At 42.4% G+C, this 15,117-nt stretch overlaps 1 protein-coding gene across 7 annotated transcripts in view; it reads left to right on the top strand.

The window, feature by feature from the left end:
* COL4A4 (collagen type IV alpha 4 chain) overlaps window positions 1-15,117 on the top strand; it is a 78,337-nt gene that overhangs the window by 41,807 nt on the left and 21,413 nt on the right. For 5 of the 7 annotated variants that reach the window (XR_014526931.1, XM_083506288.1, XM_083506287.1 and 2 more), the window contains 13 exons: window positions 2,248-2,412; window positions 4,330-4,422; window positions 4,572-4,735; window positions 5,551-5,623; window positions 6,587-6,693; window positions 7,118-7,301; window positions 7,397-7,465; window positions 8,326-8,433; window positions 9,851-10,069; window positions 12,016-12,177; window positions 12,926-13,096; window positions 13,919-14,062; window positions 14,755-14,862. Coding sequence is in view for 6 of the 7 variants with exons in the window: in XM_083506288.1 (XP_083362414.1) it covers window positions 2,248-2,412; window positions 4,330-4,422; window positions 4,572-4,735; window positions 5,551-5,623; window positions 6,587-6,693; window positions 7,118-7,301; window positions 7,397-7,465; window positions 8,326-8,433; window positions 9,851-10,069; window positions 12,016-12,177; window positions 12,926-13,096; window positions 13,919-14,062; window positions 14,755-14,862 (1,767 nt within the window). In the remaining variant the exon portion in view is untranslated. Of the gene's footprint in view, window positions 1-2,247; window positions 2,413-4,329; window positions 4,427-4,571; window positions 4,736-5,550; window positions 5,624-6,586; window positions 6,694-7,117; window positions 7,302-7,396; window positions 7,466-8,325; window positions 8,434-9,850; window positions 10,070-12,015; window positions 12,178-12,925; window positions 13,097-13,918; window positions 14,063-14,754; window positions 14,863-15,117 lie in introns of all 7 variants that reach the window. The other 2 variants (XM_083506289.1, XM_083506285.1) reach the window with 1 other exon arrangement.

The raw sequence follows: 15,117 nt of genomic DNA, 5'->3' as shown, positions 1-15,117 counted from the left end.
TACAGATTTTTTTGTGATTTTTTTTTTTTAGATGTAGTGAGTTGGCAGGTTTTAAATAATTATATGAGCAACAAATGTGTTAAAGCATCTTGATTGTTTAAGGTATTCGCTCAGGTTGAACATTTAGCCTTTATAAGGATTTCATTGCCTTAATAAGATTGTTGAAAAAAGGAGGGGTGAGCTAGGAACAAAGGTGTGGCGAATTGCTGTCCACTGTGCTTCCTCAGGTTTGTGTAGTTATTCCAGGTGGTAACACCCCCAAGTGGTCCATGTTAGACAACACCAGTTCTGCTCAGGAATTCTAAGAAACAAAAACATAATAAGATCTTTAAACTGATTTTTTAGTTTCTTAATCATTCTAATACTGTTGGGTAAACTATAATATACAATCCTGCCAAAATTTGGTTAAAAACAGTTCCCTTTTGAAAGGCCCAATCCTGGCACCCAATCTTAGACAAAAACCTGCTCCTTGATCTTGGGAGCCATCCTGCAAAAATGGGTGATGACGTCTTCAGAGTTGTCCAGATCAGTGCAATTTGGAATGGCCATTTTGATTCAAAATGGTTTCCAAATATAGACAAAAATCAATTCCTCAATTTCAGGAACAATCATGCCAGATTTGGTGATGGCATCTTAAGAGGTGCCTGGATGCAAAGTAAACAGACAAACAACTTTCCAAAATATGTAGTGTAATTTATAATACTGTATAGTAGATGTAGGTATGTTGCTCAAAAGCATCACCTCAACAATTTGGAGTGTGATCTTTCAAACAAAAGGCTTTCCTCAGTCCATTGGGGGGGGCAGTGTTTAGAGGCCATCTTTAGACAGATTGAAGCTTCTTCTTTTCTCCACTTTTTCTAAATAAAACAATTACTGAAAGGAGAACTCCATGTGACTGATGAATTGATAGAACTGTTAAAGATTACTCTTCAGCTACATTTATCTTTAAGCTTCCTACTGAATTTATAGTTTGCAGTTAGCTTTGAACAGGAGACATAAAGAATACGAACCTCTCTCTGCTTTTATGATAACTATGGATACAAATGCTACTAATAAGAGGACTTAACACTTTGTTCACATATGCTGAACCTGCCAATGCTTTAAGACCATTTGGCAATACTTTTATTTCGGTTCCTTTGCTTGCTGAAGTTAGGCAGGCAGTAAATGGGAAATGAGCCTTTTTTCCGTTCCCAGTGAAATCCTATGCAAATCCAGTCAAAAATACATTCCATTTTGTTCAGTGGGGCTTACTTCCAGGTAAGTGTATGTAGGATTGCATCCTGCACACATTTACCTGGGAGTTCACTGCTTTGAATTAAAGTTCAGTGGTAGAACATTTGTCTTTAATTCAGAAAGTCCCAGGTTCAATTCTTGGCGTTTCAAAGTACAGCTGACAGAGGCTTGCTAACTGAAACCCTGGTGAGTTGCATGCTGCCTCTGAATAATAGTTGCTAGAGAACATGAACAGCAGAGTGCAATTGCACTCATATTCTGCTTGTGGTCTTCCAGTAGAAATCTGATAGGCAGCTGTGGGAACAGAACCCAGGACTAGGTGGGCCATTTGGTCTAATGCTTTTTCTTGTTAAATCAGTGGGACAAAACTGCCATGTCTTAACTTGAGGCCCATTGATTTCAATGGGAACATAAGGTCAACTCAGAATTCCTAGGGCAAGAAATACTCCGAGACGCAATGCCAACCTATTGTTTCCAGAGCATGTGCCAATGTTGTAATCCAAACTGGTAAGACTGTTTTCTGCTGTTTTACAACTGTTAAGAAAAAGAAAAGAATGAAATGCCAAAACCTGTGATTTGCAGCTCAATTTTCTTGTGTGCTTTAGAACAAATAGTTTGAAGATAATTGCTACGGTTGCAGAAATCACTTGAACAGGAATTTGGAGATCAATTGGGCTTCCCTTTCAAGCCATGCCAGACTATCAGAAGGAAATATTAGTTTAAAACATAAGGAATCCATTATCCTGGATAACTGGGCCTTCAAATGTTGCTTGGCCACAACTCACATCATCATTTGCCATTGACCACACTGGTTGGGGTTGATGCGAGTTGGAATCTAACAATATCTGGAGACTCCACAGGTTTCCCATCCCTATTCTAGAATATTCAGTGAGGTGTAGCTTAAATAATTTGAGTTTTAGAATGCCACACCCCAAATGCAGCTTCTCCCATAGATGGCTTCTCTATGACTTTTACAAGACTCCATGACTTGTTCTTTCTTCTCCTCCTCCATAGGTATCCCTGGTCCCAAAGGTCTATTGGGAGTACAAGGGCCTCAGGGCTTTCGAGGTGACCCTGGTCTCCCTGCTATAGCTGACATGGCACTAGGAAGGCCTGGCTCTCCAGGGTTGCCGGGTTTTCCAGGAACACCAGGAAAGCAGGGTTTGCCTGGACCACCTGGTAAGATGAGCAAAATACTTTGAACATTGAACAAAAATATTTCCACTTGAAGATTACACACACACACTGGTACCTCGGTTTAAGGACGGCCCTGTTTACGAACGATTCGGTTCACGAGCTCCACAAAACCAGAAGTAGTGTCCCAGTTTGCGAACTTTACCTTGGTCTAAGAACAGAATCCAAATGGTGGAAGGGCACGCCGGCGGGAGGCCTCATTAGGGAAAGCGCACCTAGGTTTAAGAACTGTTGTTTTGGTTTAAGAACGGACTTCCAGAATGGATTACGTTCGTAAACCGAGGTACCAGTGTGTGTGTGTGTGTGTGTGATATTATTATTGACTATAATTCCACTCATTTCTTTATAGCAGGGGTGGGCCAACTTTGACAGGTGGGCATGACAACCCTTGCCAGTTATGTAATCCCTTGCACAGGGTTTCCAAGTCCCCAGCAACCAAATGATCATTCGGTGCTCGGTAACTGCAGTGCAAGAGGCTTTGCCAGCCCTATGGTTGGCACTTTGGGAAGCATTGAGCATAGGGTTTGCAGAGCATTCTTTCTCTTCCTCCCCATCAGTTGAAGGGGAGCGGAGGGAGAGAAAAAACTTGCATTTAAGTTCAGTTCTGCTCAATCCTGGGAACAAACATGTACAGAACTGAGCCTTGTTCTCCCTCCGATAATCAGCTTAACATCATGAATGACAGGCAGGGGATTGACAAGTGGGTGGGGTTTGGGGGAAATGGCCTTGTGGACCAAACTGGTTTCCTACCCCTAATATTCAGCAATAGTAATTTACCAAGCAGTAATAACAGTAATCATTCCAGATATGGGAGAACCAGGCTTATTGCCTTCACTGTTTGTCTTCAAAATCTGGCTTCCATTTATCCAAGGTGGAGTAATACCAGGAAAGCACAATCACCAGCAAGGAAGGAGGCTTATGAGGAGGGGCAGAGGCAATATGCTGCACTCATAAGGATGCAATATGCTGCACTCATAAGGATGCAATATGCTGCACTCATAAGGATGGTGGTGTGCAGCTGGCAGTGAGATCAGGGTTGTTTCAGGTTGGCGGTGGTAGCCCAGCTAATATGTGTGCACCTGCAGGTCCACTGCCGGGCCAGAACTCCCCCCAAAGTCTCTCCCTAATACCATCTTGGTGACCACAGTGCTGCTGCCAGGAAGACTTTGCAGCCTCTGCCTCACTACCCTCATGAGTCACCTCTGGAAGAAGCTTTAAGAGGAAGGCACTTTACTGCTTTCCCCTTCCAGTATGGGCCTCCTCCCACCAGTGGTTGCATTGCAACAGAGCTTCAGCTGAGGTGAACGCATCTGGGGGGAAGCTGAGGGAGAAAAGAGACAGGTGGAAAGAAGGGCTAAATACCCTCCTCCTTCTCACTGCTTCTTTATTAGAAATAATACCCTCCTCTGAAGGTGGATTGTGGGAATAATATTTTTGTATGTTGCCCAACGATCTATCAACTGCATATGGAGTGTGTGTGAGGGGGGAATATGTCTAAAGGAATCTTTATTTACTCCACTCAGTTCTGCGTAGCAAGTTAGTTCTACAGTTTCAGCAACAATTGTTTGAAAACGGTAATGTGATTATGTACTATATAATGTAGAATTGTGTGAGGATTATTATTATTATTATTATTATTATTATTATTATTATTATTTAGTGTTCCAAGCTTCAGGAGAAATGGAGAAGAGGATGGATGGGTGAACATATATCTCCTATTAGGTGGGAAGTGGGCATCACATTGGCAGTCAAACAGGCTTCTGCTGGTGTAACCATCTGGTCCTGTAGCTGTCTAACATGTGAGCTCTAAGAACAAGGCCAGGCTGTTTAATGTTTTTGAAAAGAACAGAGGCAAATATAATCAATTAAAACAATAAAATATATCTTTTGTAAAATTTCAAGGTGTGGCTTGTACTGGGAGAGGGTCTCCTGGGCCACCGGGAGCTAAAGGCCGGAAGGGATCACCTGGAGAAAGAGGTGCAAAAGGAGAGAAAGGCAAGTACCTGCATCCCTCACAGAGCAAATGCCTCATCTCAATCAAATCATGTAATTTAACCATGACTGCCCTTGAGATAAAAACACAAGCTTTGTGAACTTCCATTATTTGTCTGGTCCAAAGCCCTGCTTCCTTTGTGCCTATACAGGGAGTGCAAGTAGCTGCTTATGTGGTGCTGGTCCTTGTGGTGCACCTGGAATACGAGGTCCGCCAGGTGTCCCTGGAAGAAAAGGAGAAGTAGGGTTACCTGGAAAATATGGAAGAACAGGTGATCCAGGCTTACCTGGTGCAGTAGGGCCACCAGGTTCCCCCGTGAGTAACTTACAGGCACTATTTTATATTCTGGCATCCACCAAGCAGATTGATCTTTCCTTTTGTTGTTCATTTCTTTATTTCTGAGGACTCAGCTTTTATTTTGTCACATTTTGATGCTAATGTTCAGGTGGATCACACAACGCATACTTAAACTGTGGGATTTGCTACTTCAAGGTGTGGTGATGACCACCAATGCAGATGGCTTTAAAGGGGGGTTCATGGAGGATAAGACTATCAAGCGCTACTAGTTGTGGTGCCTGTGTATAATAGCGGTCGCTGGGGGGGAAACAGCAACAGTGGGCTATTGTGCTCAGGTCCTGCTTGCAAGTTCCCCATAGGCAACTGGTGGTTGGTCAATGTTGGAAACAGGATACTGGGCGAGATGGGTCTATACTCTGATCCAGCAGGATTCTTCAACTGTTCTTGACAGTGTGCCATGAGAGCAAAACATTGGGAAAGATCTTGATGAAAGGCTCCTGTGGGAGCAGGATGGGGAAAGCTCATGCTGTAACCTGGACAGTGGCGGAGCAACATGTTCCAGCACCCAGAATGGTGAACAGGTGGGGGCATGGCTGGCGAGCATCCCAGGGGGGGCGGCTGCAATGGCACCCCCCGGGATGGCACCCGGGGCAAACCACTCCCCCCGCCCCCACCTTCGTCCGCCAGTGCACCCGGATAACCTTTGTTGTCAGTTTGTAAAGAGAGCATCACACTCCCATCTTGCTCATCTTGCTCAATAGAAGTTTACTTGCTGTCAGATCTCAGCTATTATTTCAATTGACTATAACTTTTTTTATTTTAACACTTGTAAGGGAATACCAGGTCCATTTGGGTTGACTGGTGAAAAAGGTGATAAGGGTGACCCAGCTAGAATAAGAATAAAAGGTAACTATACAACATACTAAACCCATGAGATTTTTTTTCTTTAAACTTGGGGACTGTTTCCAATGGTATATCCAAATTTTGTATTGCTTGGTGTTTGTGGTGTAGAAGCTTCGCACAAAAGAGCCAACGAATTGCCCTGGGAGTAATAAACAGTAGCCATCTGTCTGAAGTTCTTTCTCCAAAGTTATAGTCTGTAAGTGCCATAATTAGAGTATGTCTTCCACTTCCTCATTTTTATGATCTATCAAATGCAAGGAGCTTAGTGCAGTCTGTTCCTTATTCCATGTCCCTCCACTGATCAGCACTCTGCTTTTTATGTCATTGTGAAAAATGCACTACCTAGTTAAAGTGGTACCAACTGTCCTAAGATTCTTGCTTAAGTTTTGTCAAGCATCTCCATTCTCACCATCTTTCTGTTTTTCTGCTCATCCTAATTCACTATGAACCACTTTTCATTTGAAATGTTCACATTCATCCACTTATTCATCTTATTACAAGATTTTTAGGGTTGTTCTTAAAAAAAAAAAATAGACTGAATTTGCACACATTCATCATAGACACCTCAGTAATTTCTTTGGCTAATGCATTCCACAGAAGAGGAGGAGAAGGTTTCTGACCTTATATAATTAATGGAGAAGCTAATTTTTTCTCCTCTCTGATTCCTCCTGCATAAAATCCTGTACAAATACCAAAACTCAGGCTTGGCATTCATTGTTTTAAGACAGAACTTTTAATATTCTGAACACTAATTAGTAAGAAAAATGCATTTTATCCAAACGCAAAACACTGTCCTATAACTTTTTGTAAAGCTGCATTCTTATTGGTTTGCCCAGTTTTCTAGCAGTTTGGGGGCATTTCCTAAAACATTCATGTACCATAGTCTTCAACAGCATGCATGCATGCATACATACATACATACATACATATATTGCATACTGACTGTAATATTTCCATAATTTAAAGGGATAAAAGGACAAAGAGGTCTTCAAGGTGAGCCTGGATTTCCCGGAAGAAATGGTATTGCTGGCAGGAATGGAGAACTAGGACTGCCTGGTGAAAAGGGCTTTAAGGTATACCTGATTGTTTTGACAGTTCTTTTCCCCTTCATTGTAACTATGAGGATGTAAACTAACCAGGAGTTGTCTTTCTGTGTGAAAGGGCTAAGAGTTCTGCGCAGTTCTTATAATCAAAGCTGGCTCCTAAGCTCAGAACATGCTCAGTGGCACCCTGTTCTTTAATTCTAACAGTATGCCTTTTGCACCTGGGATCATGGGGTTCTAGTGCAAAACTTCTAACATAGCTACAACACTAATAAAACCAGAAATAAAACATTGATTTAACAAGTCCATCATTCAGAAGGAAATATTGCTCATGAGTAAGCTGCTGTGAACAAGTGAATCTCAAGGCCCTTTTGGAAAACCTGGTGAATTTAAGGGGATCAGCTGGAAGTGAGTTCAAATATATTTATTGTGCATTTGTATCCATTGTTTACAGGGGCTTGATGGAAGAGCTTTGCCAGGTGATAAGGGATTTCCTGGTTCCCCTGGACTTCCTGGCCCAAAAGGGCCAATAGGACCAACAGGTTTTGGAATTCAGGGTCTGCAAGGTGTCCGGGGTCTGCCTGGGAGTCCAGGAAGCCCGGGTATCAGAGGACCACCTGGCCCAAAAGGTGAAAAAGGTAATGTATGTATTTCACATTGAAAAGAGAACACTCTGTTGGTTCAGTTGTTTGAGAGGTTGGGTCAAACCAATTTATGGTTGCTTTTCTTCTAGGTGCTACTCTTCCTTACACAGCAGCATACCCTGGGAATCCAGGTGCACCTGGTTTTAAAGGTATATCAGGTATGACTACAAAAGTGAAATAAGGTGCTATTCTTCCATGGAAGCTGTTAATGTCTTCAGGTTATTCAGAATTAAACAGACTTCTGTGATTTAAAACTTACAGTAATGAGGTGTAGGGTAAGAATTCTCAAGATTGGAAAAGAAACACAAATGCGAGGTTATCATAAATGATAGCTTAAAATTAAAAGCAGGGCTAGAACCTCCCTAATACTCTATGCAAAAAACACCTTTTGTTTTTCACTGGTGGTGAACTTGGTGGAAAAATAAAGTTTGGTATGCTCCTCTTATATGGTTATATCATTTAGATACTCTCCGGGTGGTAGTGCAAGGGAAATCTCTAATATAAGTCTCAGAAGCATTTTTCCATGTGTTTTGGAGCACAACTATGATTAAAAGCAGTCAAATCTGTCTCCGTATTTCATTTGTTTGGTAAAAGCCAAGGAAATGGACTAAGTGGTAATTCTTTACAAGTATTATTGTCTTTGGCCAGCTCCTGGATAGTCAGAAAACATGGATAACTTACTGACTTTCCAATGCAATTGCTTTAGGATAACTCATCATCCTGCCAGTTGAATTGCTTGGAACTTCCTATCTCTTAATGTTATCACTTAATATTAATTATTATTTAATGTTGAATTAGAGTTGCTCAGACTTTTTTTAATGGAGACTTGAATGGCAGAAATTACACATTGCCAGACACGGTATGTGTATGCATGATGAGGTAGCGTGAACATGAAACCTATCAGTCATAAGAATGCATTTATTTATTTATAAAATGGATGTAGCTAGGTCTGTGGAACAAACCTTCCACAGAAGGTTTGAAAGCATTGAACTAAGCTGTGCACAATCTGTCTATTCAGGCCCAAAAGGATTGAGAGGGCAGCCTGGGCGAGCTGGTCCCAATGGTTTTGATGGCTTCAAAGGCCAACAGGGCAGACCAGGAATACCAGGCAATCCTGGTCCAGAAGGTAAGTGAAAGAAGGGCAGGGTGTATTCATTTGTTGAGTATGGGTATGGACTGATTTTAATATATATTCTGTTTTCTTCTTCTGAACCTCATGCTTATTGTGCAACTGAAGCACCTGAATGTTGTCAGGTCATTTAAATAAAGTCCGTTTTAGAAAAGAATTCTATCTCACATGCGTTTTCTCCAGTGCTTGGCTCCCATTAGATCTTGTTTCCCACAAGATGTAGTGATGGCCACCAACCTGAATGACTTTTAGGAGGAATAAATAAATTCATGGAGAACTACTGGTGGCTACTACCCATGATGGCTATGTTCTACCTCCACTGTTTGAGGCAGCATGTTTCTGAATACCAGCTGCTGATAACAAGCTGGAAAGAGAGATTCAGGTTCCATATGTGGGGTTCTGGTGGGCGTCTGGTTGGACACTGTGAGGACAGGATGCTAAATTAGATGGGTCTTTGGAATAATTCAGCAAGGCTCTTCTTACGTTTGTTGAAACCAGTCAGGAAGCAGATCTTAAACCTCTGCTTGAGGCTCTGAAGAGCTGGTTTGAGACACATTTCCCAGTAGTGATTCAGGTCCCAGACTGCTATAGCCTAACATATCTCATCAGGTTAGAAACTTGCACTAAATAAAGAGGTAGATTAATCCAGGGTAGCAAATGTAGTACCCACCTCTGCAATATGCCATTGGATCACAACTCCCATCAGCTCCGGCACAGCAAATGGTCTGGGATGGTAAGATCAGATATCCCTGGATTAATGTTATCCCAAAAACTGACAATCTCCACTTTCTTTCAGTTAAATTGCTTTGAGTGTTTGCAATCCTTAAGAATGAATTCACAGGGATAAGGTGAACACACAGAGGACAGATCTAACAGCCATGATGGATAAATTCAATCTCCAGGTTCACAGGCGGTTGAGTTGGCATCCATCTGTCTTGGTGGACAGTGGAGGAGTGTGCCTTTGGTGGTGAAGTCAAACTGTTGGAAGGGGCAGCATCTGCTGTGGCTGTAGATACTGATATGGGAAAGACATGTTTTGTTGCAGCTGGGGCAGATGAAGACCATGCCCCATGGCATTTCTTCTCTCGGTACTCTTCCCAGTGGTCATTCCTCCTCCGGGCACTGCTATGAACTCACAACCTAACTGCCTGACTCAAGGTCATACATTCACAGACAGTATGCCACTGATATCAGTTCCTGGTTGCAAACAATGAGAAGGAGCTACTGTCTTCATGCCTAATTATGACCTCCCCATAAGTGTCTGATTGGCCACTGATTGGGAAACAAGCTGCTGCACTATATGGATCTAGGAAGCTCTCTTTACATTCTTATTTCACAAATGATATCATTACAAGTTGAAATTAAACAAGTTAAGCAAATGATCCTATGTCATCTAGATTTCATTATTCTCTAGGTTTCAGGGGTGAGACTGGTGATCAAGGTGCACAAGGTGAAAGTGGTCCAAGGCTGGATGGTGCTCCAGGGTTGCCAGGTCCTCCTGGTCTTGAAGGTCCAAAAGGCATTTTAGGTGACAACAGTTATGGTCCTCCAGGAATTCCAGGCAACAGAGGTCTTCCCGGTTTACGAGGCCTGCAAGGCTTAAGAGGTGAACCAGGTTTTGCTGGCCTTCAAGGTATGATACATATTTGTGCATGATTTGTTACTGATAATTGACTGACTATAAGCTGCTTCTTCCCAAAAATATGTTTCTGGAGGGGAAAAATAAAAATAGCTCAATAAATAATGCCTGATCCAACTGCATCGGCTACTGATTAGTTTCTGTGCCTAATTTAAAGTGCTGGTTTTGACTTGCATAGCTTTAATTGTCTCAGGACCGCAATATCTCAAGGACCGCCTCTTTCTATATGAACCTACCCAGACCCTGATATCATATTCTGATGCCCTTCTTCATGTGTTCCATCCACAAGAGGTTTAGAGGGTGGCAACAGAAGAACGGACCTTTTCTGTGGTGGCTCCCCATTTGTGGAATGCTCTCCTGAGGGAGGTTCGCCAGGCACCTTCATTATAAGACCTTTAGATGCCAGGCAAAAAAAGTTCCTCTTTAACCAGTCCTTTAGCTGAGTAACATCCAATGCCCTTTTAAAATGGGTTGGGAGGGGGTTATTGGGTTGCTTTTGTTTTTATTTTGTGTATTTCATGTTTTTATATTGTAATTTTATCTTGTGAACTGCCCTGAGACCTGCGGATATAGGGCGGTATATAAATTTAATGAATAATAAGAATAATTCTAATGTAAGAGGTTGAAGAACACACACAATCTGGATATGTTTGGGAAACCCTAGTTGAAAATAAGAATGAGAGTAAGAGAAAAGGAAAGGAAAAGTGAGGGGTTGTATAGTGGGGAGATCTCAGAAGCATAGCAACTCACAAAAAACAGTCCAGATACCTTCACATATTTACAGTTTGTTTCTTTTACTTATTCTTGACTCGGGTCAACAGAAATTCTACCATTTCCCATGTGGTAGAAATGATGATTAATTGGGCATTTCCAAATCATGTGAATTAGTTAATCCGATCTCTGGTAAATTCCATCTCCAACTGTGGGTTGATGAAGATTGGCGCAACATCATCACTCTAAAAGGAGCACAGTATGTCCTAAATATCAATTTCTGCTGGGCATTGTATGTGTCAAACAGTGCCATCAAGATTTGAGAGAAAAGCGACTTTCACTTACTCAGCTTCAGAAGTTCTATTCAGATTTGCTTTATTGCATACCTGTTCTTTTCAAGTCACAGGTTGATCGTTTTGTTGCAAGCCTCAGTATGCTGTCAGCATTGCCATCACCTTGTGAGGTTTCTGGGGTTGGGGGTTGCAATACAAACTGGAAGGACAGGTCATATTGTGAAGCCAGCCTGCCCCGATATTGTTCATTTTGCCTGTGTGCAGCAGAGGGGAGTGAAAATGTCCCTTTTAAGCTCATGAAAGCAAAGGACAACATCCTGTGAATATAAATATATTTCCCCAGGTCCCGTCTTTCCATGCAGCAACGTGAAGTGATTGCTTTGGATAGCAACTCCCAGCAGGGATTTCATTTTACTATCTTCAGTATTATTTCTGTATGGAATGTGAGGAGCATAAGCTCCAATCTCATGCAAAGGGCGTCTTCTCTTTTCTTTCTGTTTCATGTTGCAGAATTGAAAATGTGTAAGGCTAGATCTTCCAAAATGAACATATTGAATGAGCTAAAATGAGTCAAAGACACTGTTCATGATGGCTTAGTGTGAACGCAGGGGCTCTCAGAGAAAAGATGCTAACCACTGTGCTCCTCCCTAGTTGTTCTGCTGCTGAACAGCACTTTGCTAAGCCATGCCTTGGCTTGGTGTGTTCATCCAAATTTGAGCTTGTGGCTTAGCCATGAGCCCTGTTTCAGCTGATATGCCAAGCCAAACTATGGCTTGGGTCAGTGTGGCCCAGCAGTAAAACAACTGGGGAGGAGTAAAGCAGCTGGGATCTTTTCTCCAGAGGTTTGCCTTAGCATGAAGTTCAAACCAGGCCCAGTTGTTTCGAACTAAATTATTTCGATTTTGGGGGGGCTTCATAAATGAATTATCCTTGCAGGACAGCCTGGCATCCCAGGATTTCCAGGAGCTAAAGGTCTCAGAGGTAGAAAAGGTGACATAGGAGTCACAGGAGGCCCTGGGTCACCTGGTCTGCCATGTGACAAAGGCTTGCAGGGGCTGCCAGGACCTCCAGGCTCTTTTGGACCACCAGGCTTTCCAGGTAAGTGCATCATTATCCTTGTAACTATTCAGGTGGGAGTCTAAAGCATACAGGTTGACCCAGGTATTTGATGGCTGAAATATATTGTGGTTAGCAACCTTGAAATCTTTGGGTGCTTTCCAACAAATTACTTCTGTTAATGCAATTGTTTCCACTTGTGCATAGGCATGGGATACATGTGTATTGGTCAAACTAGGTGTGGCATCTCACTTTAAAAAATAAATAAATGTGGCACCATTTAAGTACATGGCACTACAAAGATCAGATACGACAAATACCTGCCTCAACTGTCTAACAATGTAAAATTGACACAAATAGGAAATGAGAGAGGCAGGCCAAGGTAGCCGTGGGGGGAATGGATGTGTGCATAGGCAGGGCATATAGAGGGGGCACGGGGGGGGGGGAGAGACCCAGCTTGTACATGCTGAACATCTGACATTTCAATTCTTGCTGTAAACAATTTGATTTCGCCATCTTGTTTGCTCTCCTTCCCATGTACCATGGCTTTAAGAATTCAGCAGAGCAATTCCAAGGAGTCTGTAGAGCTAAGGTTTTAACTTTTATCAACATTTTAATTTTTATTTGGAATATTATTTTGATACTGTTGTTTTGGTTAATTGCATTTTATATGGTTTTGTAAAAAACTTTTGAGACTTTAAAATATATATTATTTATTCTATAGAAACACAGTAGTTGTTCAGGACATATTTTTGCATTTGGTGCATCTCTCCCTCCGTGCCCCTCCTAGGTTTACAAGGCTTCAAGGGTCCTAGAGGTGATATGGGTGCACCAGGCCCAGCTGGAATGAAAGGCATGCCTGGATTTCCTGGAGTACAAGGGCCACCTGGCCTCCCAGGCTTAAGAGGAAAACCAGGTCTTCCGGGGGAAGATGGATTGCCAGGCCGCCCAGGGCAAAAAGGTATGTGGATTCTAAATGAAATGGTCTTTGTTTCAGATGTAGCACAGTTCATATATTCAAATAGTGTTTCTAACCATCACCTCTCCTTTCTTTGGTCTTCAAAAGCTAGGAGATGGGCCATTTGGGATTTGCAGAGTCATGACCAAATAAGGATACACTGTACTGGGCCCCAGAAATCCAGCCCCCAGCCCCTACTGCAGTCCCATTACAGTGGTGCCTCGCAAGACGAAAAGAATCCGTTCTGTGATTCTCTTTGTCTAGCGGTTTTTTCGTCTTGCAAAGCAAGCCCATTGATGGATTAGCGCTATTAGCGCTTTTAGCAGCTTTTAGCGGCTTATCTGCTGATTGGATCAGCTGATAAGCGGCTTAGCAGCTTAGAAAAAGGGGGGAGGGAAAAAACCAGCAGGAACTCGCAAGACATTGTCGTCTTGCGAAGCAAGCCCATAGGAAATTCGTTTTGCGAAGCAACTCCAAAACGGAAAACCCTTTCGTCTAGCGAGTTTTCCGTCTTGCGAGGCATTCGTCTTGTGGGGCACCACTGTACCATGAAGAGAAAACAGACGCTCCATTGAGAATATTTATGGAAATTTATTTCCCAGTATGTGCCCACTGTCTAGATCTTGTGCGATTTGCTGGAGCCAATCAGGACCAATGTTAAGAGAAGAAGAACATTCTGAGGAGTGAATTGCTGGCCCATGGCCTTCTCTAGAACAGAAAAAGTGTTTTGTGCAGTTAAAGTAGGGCTCTCACCTGTGACATTATTAATCCAGCAATCCAGTCTTTTATTTAAGTCCACTAGAATCTGCATTTTTCTTTCTGAAGGGAGCCAAGGATCCCAAGGAATGCAGGGTTTCCCAGGACTCCCAGGAAGTGAAGGAAAAATGGGAGCACCTGGTATGAAAGGTGAAGAAGGACAAGCAGGTCTATGTGGCCCTCCAGGAGAATGTGGGTCTATGGGATTAAAGGGTATGTAGAATGATCTCTGTAACTTGTCTCCTGAATTACTTTGGCATGTAGTGTGTTCCTTTTCTCCTAGTCAGATAAAGATTTTCTTAAGTTGGTAATAGGGCCATAGGAAGTTGCCCTTATACTGAGTTAGGCCACTGAGCCATGTAGCTCAGTAATGTCCACAATAGTGTTGGCATACGTCTATCTCGAGAGACAAATGGAGTGTGCCTCTAGGTTTGAAGTTAAACTGCTGCATTAACAGCACCAAAGTGACCTCGCTGGAGTGCCAAAGTTACTCCCAAAGTTAAAACACAATTCTTAAAAACTGTGAGACCATACTATATCAGTTATTTCAAAGGCCTGGGAGAATAGAAAGGTTTTCACCTGCTGCCAAAAAGACCATAAAAATGGTTCCAGTAAATATTCCTTCAGAACTTGCTCCCCGCCATTGTGTTTTGTTAAAGCTATGGTTTGTCGTCTTGTGATTTCCTAAGCAGAAACAAGGAAACAGAAACAACAAACATCTGAATACTACAGTTCCCGTCCTCTAAGCACAAAGCAAATGTTTAATATGCGGTACCTGCCCAAAGCAGTAAATATTTAGGCCACAATTAGGAATCCCAATAGTAGGATAGGTGGGTGGGCGGGCGGGCAGCTATGCTGTCCTGAGCAAATCTCTGCCTACATTCAATACATTCTACCTCTTTAAGGTGAAAGAGGACCTCCAGGAGAGGATGGCCGTGTTTTCATATTGAAAGAGAAAGGACAAAAAGGGGAGCCAGGGTTTCCTGGTGATAAAGGCATCCCAGGAACACAGGGTAAGCAAACTGCTTGTTTTCAGGTTATACAGAAACCAATAACTGTAATGTTAAGCCTAAACCCTAGCTGACATCTTCATATGCTATCTAATTTTTGGAAGGCACTAATACATCTGCAGCTGTTGTTGTAGAAAGTTATTCACTAGTACACTGTTAGGATATTTCCGTTCCACCTTAAAAGGGAGCAGGCTTTGTGAGTAACAGAGTCTGCGCATGTTCTAATCACAGGATGTTTATGCTTGCTGTTTTCCTTTC

The sequence above is a fragment of the Podarcis liolepis genome (genome assembly GCF_965112155.1).
Source record: "Podarcis liolepis genome assembly, chromosome: 5".
Lineage (NCBI taxonomy): Eukaryota > Metazoa > Chordata > Lepidosauria > Squamata > Lacertidae > Podarcis > Podarcis liolepis.
Note: the sequence above shows the minus strand (reverse complement) of the source record. Positions and strands in the feature narration are given on the sequence as shown.